Source organism: Triticum dicoccoides, chromosome 6A (genome assembly GCF_002162155.2).
Source record: "Triticum dicoccoides isolate Atlit2015 ecotype Zavitan chromosome 6A, WEW_v2.0, whole genome shotgun sequence".
NCBI lineage: Eukaryota > Viridiplantae > Streptophyta > Magnoliopsida > Poales > Poaceae > Triticum > Triticum dicoccoides.
In genome coordinates, this window is record NC_041390.1 from 10,545,841 (window position 1) to 10,559,322 (window position 13,482).

A 13,482-nucleotide genomic window follows, 5' to 3' on the forward strand; every position below is an offset into this window, starting at 1 on the left:
CCCTCAGTGGTCGTGGTATCCACCTGATCACAATGCACCCGAACATATACCAAGGCGATGAGTTCAAGCATTACACGACACACTTGTCATTGAACCGCGCTAGCATAGTGAAATGTTTAAAACTAATCTCGTTGACCTAGACATGAGGGCCGCCTTGCGCGAGCTACACCATGCACCTGGTCCATATGTACACCGACCCTCATATGCCCTCTCGCTTCTGAATCAATGTTACAGACTCGCCCTCTCACTTCTGAATCAATGTTACAGACTTATTTCATTGGAGGGGGTGGGGGATGGTCCGCACGTGTCCATGCATCCTTCAAGGAAAGGTCATGTGCTTCACTGTGGAGCAAACACCACATTCTGAGTCCTCATACGTCGGATAGCCGTGGATGATCACATGTCACCACCAAGCAGCATGAGAGGTAGACGGTGAGGGTTAACCCTTTCCAGCCGCCACCATCGATCCACATCTAGCTACTCATCCGATCCGATTCGTCGCAACCTGATTGAACAGCAATAATAATAACAAAATGGTTAAAGCGTTCAAAGCAGTAAACCCAAGGGATGGAGAGGTGCACGGTCAGGGTTAGCCATTTCTTTGCTTTCAATTCGACTTTGATTCCGACTTGATGTGTATAGTATTGTACATACACACTGATAACGTATTTTCTTTTTGCTCTTGAGAATTAAGAAAAATACTAAACCAAAACATTAATTTTTACAGGTACGCATACACATCTACGTACAGATACCAAGCCAGTGGCAGTGATACAAATCAAAGAGTTCCTAATCAACTGTCCTGAGCGCAAAGCAGCCTCACCTTTCGCACACCATGGTGAACCAGACTCACTTTTCTTTGATATCCATCAATGTCGTGATCGATTCCTACAATATCCTATGAACTTCCAAGACAAAACAAACCCTGTGTAAATGTTTCTTTCGTGGAATATAATAGCAAATGAGATCACGAGAAGATGTGCTACTAAACTGCACCGATAAACAAAGACGGTATCCACTGTAGTGCATGGTATTAGACATGCTCTTTATAAACTCTCATCTAAATTATTTCTCATAGCTAGTGAGGCAAGATTGGGTCAATCGATTCGCAGATAGCATATATATCTCCAGTCCTATAGCATTCAACATCTAACGTTTCTGCGCCTGAATCATATCGGTCACAATCCAGAAAAGTTTCAGAAATTGTCCATTGCTGAAGAACAGCATGCGGATTTAGTTACTGAAATTCTTTCACTACATTGCAGAATCATCCACAAGCAATCAACCAAGCGTTGTAGTCATTGGCAGGTCGATTAGTAGGTAATCTGATGATCTAATATGGCGTATAATCTGGGTGGGACCATGAAAACTTCTCAAGAGAAGTAGTATAGTTGAAACATCAGAATAGACATGAGGAGAACATTACACTTTCATACATCAGACAACTACAACAATAGCTTGACTGAGTTAGTCAAGCACATGTTAAGTTTGTTGTTTTGACAGCAAGCCTACACAAAGAGTAAGAGGCGCAGGATCATAGTAGGCATGGTTATTAACAAAGCAGAAACAACATGATTTATTTAACCATAAATTGGAATTTTCACCACAACAGCTATATAATTTCTCCAACAGCATACATATAGCAAAGCTTTCACACCTATGAGACCTGGGACCACACTGTAAAACCTGACCAAGTACTGTGTTACCAGAAAAACAAAATCCCTGCCGTTGTCACACTTTTCAAACTTGTAAGATTGCTAACCTTTCGGGTTATTCCTCTGGTTGGATGCTAGTCAAATCTTCGATTGAAATTTTCCGCTAAGCTGAAAAACAACAGAAATAATATATAAAATACAATGTAGAGTTCCACAATATCTGAATCAACCTAGTGTATGCTTGAAAGGGGGGTACATTTGAAAAATAAGGAAGCAACAACCAAGTGTTAAACTACAACCAATTTATCTCCAGACAAATAAATTAGTAAGCTCGGATTCATACAAAAAAATTATTGGCTATGTTCTGTAAGCTGTTTTCTGCCAAGAAAAAGTGTGAGAGTTTCGGCATTGTTTCAAAACTGTAATTGATCAGCGGCAAGTTCACTGCATAATTAGGATGCAGAGATGATGCTGATTAGTGCATGCCCGTACTGATTGTACCTGGCTACAGTATGTTGGTAGTACTAATGGATACCCATAATACCAATCATGGGTGACACTGGATTCTGACTAATTGCTGAAGTTTGCCTGGAAGTGCAATGGAGTACTTTACCCAATTGATACAACCTTTGGTTAAGCCTATCAGTATGAAAATTAATAGTGCATACCAAGCAGCAGTTCTAAATTCAGCAGTCAAAGAAAGTGTTTAGACATGCTAAATTAAGTATGCGCACTTTATTTCTTAGCGTACACACTCATTAGACCGAAGCGCGCGCGTCGTGCAACATCCACCGTAACGATAACTAGTCCACGTGCTTCGCCAGGCCCTCGCTCCTCTACGGAAAAATAATAGTAACATGTTATGGCCAGCACACACTAATTAACATAGCGCGACCATGCATGGGAACATCGCCCAGCCCGACTGTTAGTTCCTATCATCAGTAATTGGGCATGTAGGAAGTAGTAGTATGGTTTAGTTTAGCCCTTGTGTAGTAGCATGATTCAGTTTAGCCCTTGCCTATAGACCTAAATCAAATTTGGAACAGACAGGATAACAGATGTAAACTCGATCAAAGGGTCTATCGAATTTTCAGAGATGTGTTTTATCAGACAACAAACAAGCAGTCTGCAATAACTTTGCTAATCATGAAAATAAGAAATCTTATATATGTTCTTCGTCGAGCTTCCTTTTGCATCAAGGTTTCTGCATGCCACAGTAGTAAAATCAGGTCAGGGCAAATTCTAAATATAAGAAACAGCAGAATATCCAGTGCTATTGTACTATTGACAAAACCATCAAAATTTCATAAGCCAGTTTATTCGAAGATTACTAATTTAGGCTGCTTGCACTTTGGTTGCTCACAAAATATGAACTGGCTCCACTGCCTTGTAAAATTCAAATTATTTTCAATATAAGCATAACATCCATGGTTCAGTTACCAAAGATAGTATATAGACCTGACCTAAATTTTTTTAAAAATATATCCAGTTTCTCATGGAGAACGCACCTAAGTTCTTTTTGCAAGGCCATGTCCACATACAATTTCTCAAGCTTCTGAACCCCGAGTTTCCTGTCTTGTAATTCTTTGTAGGTGGAAGCTGTTTTCTGACATACATATTGTGGCTAAATATTGATTAACCCTGGTTGAATACATAGTAATGATCCTAAGTCATTACAGAGAAAAAAAAGTATGTAGAAAAATAAAGTTCAGTAGTAAAGAAAAAAAGAGATAAACTTGTACTAATTGTACTTTGAGAGGATGAGTTTGATGATGAACACATGGGACTCACCCATCGGATTAATCGAGCTCAAGGAGCGGGCGGGCCACCTCCTTAATCACCGCCGCCACCTTCGTCTTCAAGTCAGCCTCCACGGAGCCCACAAGCTCCACCCCCTTCCACCGCTGGCACCAGCGTAAACATTTCCGTCCCGCCGCGACGCACACAACCACCACTATCTTCCCCATAGCCGTGCCTAGATCCCAACCAAGGATTGATCAATCAGCCCCAAATCTCTCACACAAATTTTGTTTTGGATCTGAGAGACCCGCTTGAATCGGTGGAGATCCTTGATAGAGGGCGGGATGGGGTAGGGCAGAGCTGACGGCAGCGAGGTAGGATGGAGGAGGCTGGGCAACCGCATACATGGTGCGGCGGCGTGGGGGCTGCGCATGATGGGAGAGAGGTGGCTAGAAGAGGAGGAGAACGTGACCCTGTCCTAAGGATGGCAGTTTTACCCATGGGTACGGGTACCCGCGGGTACCGTACCCGCATGGGTAGGGTATGGGTAGACTTTTATACCCATGGGTAGTACCCATACCCTACCCGTTAAGTCATGGGTAGGGTACGAGTATAGCCTTGTACCCGCGCGTATACCCATACCCTGCCCAGTTGGGAACTAATGTTAACATATTGTCAATTAGTCATGTGACTCATCTACTCCTATTGACTTATGAGTATGTTTGTGATTTTTATATTTTGAGAGTGGTCATGTACACATCTGCCTTGTTATTGAGCTGAGATAACTGATATTTTTGTCAAATGTGCTATCACTGAGTGTAAAATTGTGAATAGTTTATGTACTATTTGTTCTACCCGCTGGGTACCCCATGGGTACGGGTACCCGTCGGGTATGGGTATGGATAAAGTTTCATACCCATGGGTACGGGTATGGGTAGAATTTTGTACCTACTGACTATACGGGTATGGGTATGGCATTGCTCTACCCTGCCCATACCCTACCCATTGACATCCTTACCTTGTCACATGTGCGTGCGGGATCGACGGCCCAATCACAGATTTCTCATCCCCAAATTAGTACCACCTCGTTTATATTACGATTTTGTCCATGCAAATTATAAAAGCTTATTATGACATGAGAAAAAACATATTCTCACGGTGAACCCGACAAAGTCAATCTGTGCTTTATTATTAGGGAGAGATTTGCAATGTTGGATTCCCATTAGGGGGAGTCCCAAGGGCCCCACAAGCTCACATGGCGCGTGATTGCTTGTATCTGCATTGGTATTTCCCCGAAGAGGAGAGGATGATGCAGCATAACAAAGGTAAGTATCTCTCTTAGTTATGAAATCAAGTTTATCAATCCAGTAGGATAACCAAGCAACACTATGTAAACAGCACCTCCCCACAAACCACAAAAACTTGCAACCCAACGCGTAAGAGGGGTTGTCAATCCCTCCTCGGTATTGAGATAGATTAAATTGTATGAGATTTGATAAATAGATCTAACTAAAACACAAAATAAAATAAATAAACAAAAAATGCAGCAAGGTATTTTTGGATTTAATATGATAGGAAATAGACCTGGGGGCGTAGTTTTCACTAGAGGCTTCTCTCGAGAAAATAGCATACAATGGGTAAACAAATTATTGTTGGGCAATTGATAGAAAAGCGAATAATCATGACGATATCCAAGGCAATGATCATGTACATGGCATCACGTCCAATATTAGTAGACCGAAACGGTTCTACATCTATTACTATTACTCCACACATCGACTACTAGCCAGCATGCATCTAGTGTATTCAGTTCGTGGAAAAATGGAGTAATGCAATAAGAACGATCACATGATGTAAACAAGATCTATTCATGTAGGAATAGGCCCTATCTTTTTATCCTTAATAGCAATGATACATGCGTGTCATGTCTCTTTCTATCACTGAGATTGAGCACCGCAAGATCGAACTCATCACAAAGCACCTCTTCCCATGGCAAGAAAAATCAATCTAGTTGGCCGAACCAAACCAAAATTTCGGAGAAGAAATACGAGGCTATAACAATCATGCATAAAAGAGTTTAGCAAAGACTCAAATAATATTCATGGATAGAATTGATCATAAACGCACAATTCATCGAATCCCAACAAACACACTACAAAAAGTCATTACATCAAATAGATCTCCAAGAACATCAAGGAGAACATTGTATTGAAGATCAAAAAGAGAGAAGAAGCCATCGGCTACTAGCTACAGACCCATAGGTTTGTGGTAAACTACTCACGCATCATCCGAGGGAAACAAGGATGATGGAGAACTCCTCAGTGATCGTTGACCCATCCGACAGAGTGCCGAAAAGGCCTCTAGATTAGATCTCATGATTCTGGAACTTGCGGTGGCGGAAATTGTTTTCTCTCGACTCCCGTAGGGTTTTGGGATTTTAGAGTATTTATAGAGACAGAGGTCGGTGGAGTGGGTGCCTGTGGGCTCCACTACCCACCAGGCCGTGCCCTGGTGCCTAGTGGGCCCCATAGGCCCCCTCTGGTGCACTTCTTAGGCCTCCTGGGTGTCTTCTGGGCAGAAAAAATTCTCCAAAAAGTTTTGTGGCATTTGGACTTCGTTTGGTATTGATATTCTGTGAAGTAAAAAAAGCAAAAAACAGCAAGTGGCACTGGGCACTATGTCAATAGGTTGGTCCCAAAAAAATATAAAATTGCTAGTAAATGAATATAAAACATCCAAAGTTGATAATATAACAGCATGAAACAATAAAAAATCATAGATACATTCAAGACGTATAAGCGTGCCCTAGGGTGGCGTGCCCCCTGAGCTTGTGGGCCCCCTAGGCACCTTCTGGCTCCCCCTTGAAGCTTCCTGGGTCTCTTTCTGTCGGTTGAGAACGACACCTATGGGATCACAAGAATCCCTACTACGGTTAGCGGGGCGCGGGGTCATGAGAAAAGCGGATCTAACAGGTAGCACACGGTTCGTTTATCCAGGTTCGGGCCACGAGGATGCGTAAAACCCTACTCCTGCTTTGGTGGATTGTATATTTGTGTTCTTGAGCTAGCTATGGGGTGTGAGGAGCTCCAAAAAGCCGAATCCTCCTTCTGGTCGCCTCGGGCCTCCTTTTATAGAAAAAGGGGTTGCCACAGTGGCACACAGGAGGTGGAAAGGGTACAGCGATGCGAGGTTATCCCTCGCATTACATGACAAGGCGCATTTAATGCGTCTTGCTTAGGTGTCCTTGCTTTATCGGGGACGGGGGGGAGAGATCTGTCTCGTCCGTCGCCGCTCCTTCTTGTGTCGACACGCGCCCTGGCCAGCGACGCCTGCGATGCCACGTAGGTAGGCAGGCAGGTGAAGTGGCGCAGTGATGGGTCTTCACGAAGATCTGCATGCCGCCACGCAGGTGCCTGCCCAGCTGGTTGGGTCGGCAGCTGCATGCATGCGGTGGTGGAGGTTTAGTCAGCGTGGGCCTGATGGTGGCCCTGCGGGTGTCCTTGGTAAGGGCCTTGCCGGGGCCCCGGCAAGGGTCTTGCCGGGGCGCCCGCTGTCATCCCCGGCGAGGCGCTTGCCGGGGGCCTTGTGGTCTTCCTCGGCTGGGATCCCGCCAAGGGTTGTCGTCTCCTTAGTGCGTATCTGATCTTGAATGTCTTCACAAAGATCTGCATGCCGCCACAGGGGTGTCTCCCGAATCCTTACCCTTTGGGGGCAGTGGACTCAAGGGTGATTTGCTCCGTAGGCGCAGGACGAGTCGCCGCGGCAAGGGTCTTGCCAGGGCTGCTAGAACTGTCTCCTGGCAAGGATCTTGCCGGGGGAGTCTGCTTCGTCCCCTTTGCTCTTTGTGGTCTTGGCCTTGGCGTCGTAGTTCTCTTGAGCTTCGGTCTTACCCTGGCTCACCTCCCTTGCCTTGCTTGGTGTGGCGGTGCCCGTGGCTCAGACTGCCCGTGCACAGTTATAGGGGTACAAAAAGTGTACCCCTCTTTTTGTACACCGACAGTTTCCTTCCATAAAAAATAGTCGTAAATTTTTATTGTGGTTGACTTTGTTTGGTATGCTTTTTCTGCCAAATGAAAAATATTTTTAAAAATAGGAACTTGCACTGGGCACTATATTAATATCTTAGTCCATAAAAATGTTATAAAAGTGCATCAAAACCATACAAGATTGATGTAGATATAGAATGAATACTTCATAAATTATAGATACATTCGAGACGTGTCAATTCCCATGTGCAATTCCTTTTGCTTCGCCATGCTTTAAAAAATCCTGTGGTGAGATATATTGGTATCCCTGTGAGTCAAACACATGCTTACTATACCAGTCTTTGTGTTACCGGTTTTGTTCTTTTTTCTCATTCTCGTATTTTGGCATCCACGTGAACAAATCATGTTGTGTCTAGCCAGACAATGATGGATACTGTCACACCTAGAGGGCCCTAAGACTATCTCTCCTCATTGTAGGAGCAAATCGCCTATTACACCTAGAGATATATCTAGTCCATCATCATAGGTTTTTCATAAACCTATAAGTTGTTGTTATGATCACCCTATTACAGTTGACGTTAGAACAAACGAAAAGTGCATCGACCAGTATGGAGTGACTCGATACTCTCATGGTCTAAGGAATTATGGATACATTAACTTCCCATGTTATGACTATAGACTTATGACAAAATCATCTCCTAGTACAAAATCCAACTTGGGTCAATTCAACACAAGTGTTCTTCTAACATCGTGCCCTCAATATTGCTGGCACGATCGTTTAGAAAAATAGAACCATCATGCAACACTTGAACTAGTCCTAGAGGCAAGACAAGGAATCTATTTTAACGTTTATATTTTTACACGTTCATATGAGTTTTCCTCTTAGCCTCTTAGTTATTGTAGACTCGAGAGCCATAGTAGTTATAGCACGGAACGTAAACATTTGTCATAAACTTGGAAATAAATAATACAATTATTATTGCCCCTAGGCTATTTTTTCAACATCATTATCAAGGCAAATACATATGCGATACAAACATAATCATTTGCAGACGGTCAAGGAAAAATGTCCTTCAAATAGTTAGCTTAAGTTCCGGGCTGCAGTTTGTCTGTGCGCCAATGGCGCAACAGGTCATCTAGTAGGAGTGATACTTCATGGATATTTCCTTAACATTTTCAAAAAGGAATGGACACTCGATGTGATTATCTATATTTTCAATAAACATTCAACTTAGGATAACATTAAATTAAAAAATTGGAAATATCTTGCTAAAATAGGAATGTCCTACTAGTAAAGATGCATGTAGAAACTTTCCATATATGTTCTCCTTCGATCTACAAGAAATTTCGTATTGATTGACGAAATCTACGGTTTTAGGAAGTAAATCTAAAATTTTAAATGGACACCAAATTTACAGCTGGCCACAATTAAGATCAGCCTCCAGATCTATCAGATCCTCCATTGGCATGGTTATAGCGTCCTCATCCTCGTAGATCCTCCACTATAAATCCACGCCACATACCTTCGTTTTCAACTCACCCAAACAAGCAATTTTCCTTCATTTGCAGATTTTTCCCTCACTTGACAATGGCTCGCAAGAAGGTGGCCCTTCGGTACATCCGCAATAACTCGGCGCGGCGCAATGCCTTGAAGAAGCACACTAAGATCCTGATGAAGAAGGCAGGCGAGGTGGCCGCCATGCCCGATGCTAAGGCATGTGTGGTCGTGTATGGCGAGGGCATGGCGGTGCCAGAGGTGTTCCCATCCCATGGCGAGGCAGTGGCTATCCTGAATCAGTTCAAGAGCATGCAAGAGGCGGCACGGCTAAAGAAGACGATGGACCAAGAGAGCATCCTCCGTGAGCGTATCGTACAGCTCCAAGAGCAGGTCCAGAAGGCTAGACGCGAGGAGCAGGACCAGCACACCAAGATTCTCCTGTATAAGGCCTTAAAAAGTGGCCACTTCCCAGACAACATCGAGGAGCTCACAGCCCTGGGCTCGAAGGTGGACTCTATCCTCAAGAGCCTGAGTGAATGCACCACAAAAATGAGTGGGCAGCCACCAGTCGACCAAGCCCAGGTACCATACGTCACCAATGGCAGGGGCATGGGGCCTCCAATTATGTATCAGGCACCACCACAGCAACAGGAGGGTTGTCTTAACACTATGAGGTTCGAAAGGGCCCCTACCACCGTGATCTACGATGGTGACAATACTTGTGGCTATGACGGCAACAACGATGTCTTCTCTCGTGGCCACATGAATATGTAAGCTGGTAGATGAACTCTACATGTAGCGCATGACTAGCTACATGGTCCTCATCTCTTTAATTTAGTTTTGGCATGGCCAATAAGATGCATGGATGGCATCGTCAATAAGATGAGACATTTGGTCTCAATCTTGCTCTTTGAGCAAAGACAATTTTATTTTACTCTTTTAAATTTTTATTATGGATATCCCCCATGCTCTATTTGTTTTATCAGTTGGTTGCAACTTTTAGGTTGTACCTACTCTTTATGTCCACATATTTTGTCAAGCATGCTTTTGCTCGAGCAAAATGATTTTTTTTCCTCTTAGTATTGCATCAAACGATCCAACCATGCATGAAGTGCTACCTCCCAGTTTTGGCATACCTTGATGCACATCGCCTATACAAAACCATAATGATTCTAGGAAAACTAGAGCACATTAATTGTTTGATGCAAAAAGTCTCATGTACTAAAAGATTTATGATGCTACATTTCATTTTAAGAAAATGTAGGTATGACATTGAGCGCCAGGATAATGGCTTCTACATCCTCAATATTTTTTGGCAAGTTTCAAAACCAGGTGATTGTGTCAACCAGTTTCATCATCAATCGGGTCTCGGGCCACCCCTGAGAGGGCATTGTGTTTGATCTATACTCAAGCTACTATGAGAACCCCGAACTCTATCGGGTGCATGTTGTGATAGAACATCGTACATATGAATCCACTCCGGGCATTGGTGTGATAACCCACAAGTATAGGAGATCAATTGTAGTTTTTTCGATAAATAAGAGTGTCAAACCCAAGGAGGAGCCAAAGGTAGAATTTATATTCCCTCCAAGTTCTATCGACCACCGATACAACTCTACACACACTTAACATTTGGTTTACGTAGAACAAGAAAAAACACTAGTAGTACTTTGTAGTGTAAAGGGATAGGTTTACAAGATAATAAAGAACATGAAAATAAAAGTTAGGTGTTGTTTTACTAAAAGTACAATTAGGTTAGTATAGCGAGTGTGGAAAAGTGGTGGTAGGATTTGCAGAATTGTCCCTAAAGCAATTGGCTAAGTTACTAGACTGATAGCAAGTTTTTATGTGGGAGAGGCCACCGCTAGCATGTCATCCCTTACTTGGAATTCTATGCACTTATGATTGGAACAATTAGCAAGCATCCGCAACTACTAAAGTTCATTAAGGAAAAACCCAACCATAGCATTAAGATATATTGGTCCCCCTTCAGTCTTGTATTTTCTATGGTAGGAAGAAGCTTCTGTCACTCTTGCCCTCCAATGCATAGTCCTATCAACATACAACTAACCCTAAGGTCTGATCCACACGCGCGTTCATATGATGAGCACCAAAGGACAGCAACATAACCACAAGCAAATTAAACCAATCATAGCAATTCACCAATTACCTCAATGGACAACAAAAATCTACTCAAACATCATAGGATGGCAACACGTCATTAGATAATAATATGAAGCATAGAGCACCATGTTCAAATACGGGTACCGCGGGTTGCGGGAGAGTGGACCGCTAAATATAGATGAGGGAAGGTGATGAAGGTGTTGATGAAGATGACGGGGTTGTTGGAGTAGATCGCTGTCACGCGAACACGATGATTGCCCCGGCGGTGTTCCGGTGCCGCTGGGAGAGAGGGGAGAGAGCCCCCCTCCTTCTTCTTCTTCTTCTTTGCCCTCCCCCTAGATGGGAGGAGGATTCCCCCTCTGGTCCTTGGCCTCCATGGCTCCCAAATGGCAGGAGCCCCCCTCCCCCCGAGATTGGATCTCTCTCTCTCCGCTCTCTTCTGTTTTTCGTTCGTGTTTTCTGGCCCTTCGCCATTTCTTAAATTCCTGGAGATCCTTAACTCCGATTGGGCTGAAATGTTAACACAATTTTCTTCCAGATATTATCTTTCTTGCGGCAAAAGAAGGGCACCAACCACCTTATAGAGGGCCCACAAGCCTGCCAGGCACGCCTTAGGTAGGGGGGCATGCCCCATGGGCTTGTGGCCCCCTCGAGCATCATCTTGCATTGATTCTTTTTCCCAAAAATCATATATATTCCAAAATAAATCTCGGCAAATTTTTATTATGCTTGGACTTCGTTTGATATGGATATTCTGCAAAACAAAAAAACATATAACAAACAGGCATTGGGCACTGGATTAATATATTAGTCCTAAAAATAATATAAAATATTGCCAAAAGTATATGAAAGTTGTAGAGTAATAGAATTAATGAAACAATCAAAAATTATAGATACGACGGAGACGTATCATGGTGCACCTCAATGTGCAAGTCATTCCATGGAGGTACTTGCTAGAGAGGTGGGAAGAAGTAACAAGAACAAACATGGATGGCGTTGTGGACCTTCTCAGCTTTGGACTCCCCTCAGAAACTGAGGGTGTAATACACCAGGGTGCTCCATAGGGAGCTCGACAGCATAGCTACCACGAGGTCCGGAGGGCCTGCCAAGGAGTTAGTGACAGGAGGGAGCTCGGAGGGCAGGATAGGCATTTAAAGGTTTTCTTGGCACCCAAGTCAACACGGTGATGGCCAAGATTGGATATGCCTCCTATAAAACCCTAACCACCACCGTGTATATAGGTGGAGGCTACGGGGCTCTCGATCCCATCTACCTCTGTATCCATCATCCCATCTCCCATTGTAATCCCTTGTACGAGGTATACCCACCCATGAATACAAACAGAAAGAAGGATGTAGGGTGTTACTCCTTCCTGGAGGCCCGAACGTCGGTAAACTCTCTGTGTAACCTACGATCTAGTACTTCCGGACATGTTTGCTACCCTACCGTGGGTGTAGTCTGGACTATCCACTGTCAGTTGGCGCGCCAGGCATAGGCTACGTTGGTCGGAGAATGAACCCATATCGGCTAATTATACATGCCCGACGACTTCATGTTGAGCAAGACCTTCACCTTTGGCTCCTTCGAGCTTGAGGTCGGCGATTGAGGGTTGCTCTACGATGTGATGCCCCCTCCCGTCATCGACTACATCCACTTCGGGAACATCGAGTTCCTGTTCAACCAGCACGCCGACACCACAGCCATCCACGCCTCTCCATAAGTAGTTGTGAAAAGGCGCATGAAGCTAAGTCAGCCTCGAGGTGGCTGGACCTTCATGAACCCAACGGCCCACCCAAACAATTGATATCAACGTGATCTTCCCGGCTGTGGAAATGCACTGGCCTCAAAAGCTCTCCCGGCGCGGGGTCTACGTGACCGTGTTGACCCCAACCGACCTTAAGGAGTGGTCTGATGCCACAATCTCCTTCGATCGTGCTGATCATCCGACCTACGTCCCCGCCCTAGTAAGTTGCCTTGGTGCTAGATCCGATCGACAGGGGCTTCTATCTCCCATGGGCCTGATGGATGGCAGCAGCAGCCTCAACATCTTCTTCCTCGACACCCTGGCCAAGATGGGGAATTCCTTCTCTACCCTGCAGCCCTCACCCATCGGCTTCCACGGGTTCGTACCGAGATATACGCTCCAATATTTGTACTAATGACTCATGAATCCACAAGAAATTGGGCTATACATGGACTAAATCAAGCACATATATGGGCAAAGAGGAGATAAGAGGAGCCAAGTGGGAGGCACAACAAGTGCACCAGAGTGCAAGATGGCATCTCATATGACTGCACATGCTTGTATGTGCGGTTGTATGAGGTGTCCACGGCACCGTCTTGTCCAGCCCTACAACTATTATTAAAGGGCCAACACCAGAATCAGATTAGAACAACTCGCAATCATAGAGAGACGCCGCAACTCCATCTTCATCATCAGGAGTATCCATAAACCCTAGTCACCGCCATTTCCATCTCC

The 13,482-nt window shown here is 44.2% G+C and overlaps 1 protein-coding gene across 1 annotated transcript; it reads left to right on the plus strand.

The window, feature by feature from the left end:
* The first annotated feature begins 8,969 nt into the window (after positions 1-8,969).
* Positions 8,970-9,653, plus strand: LOC119314955 (agamous-like MADS-box protein AGL80). Its single transcript, XM_037589636.1, has one exon. It carries the CDS (start codon positions 8,970-8,972, stop codon positions 9,651-9,653), a length of 684 nt encoding a protein of 227 aa, XP_037445533.1.
* The last annotated feature ends 3,829 nt before the right edge of the window (positions 9,654-13,482 follow it).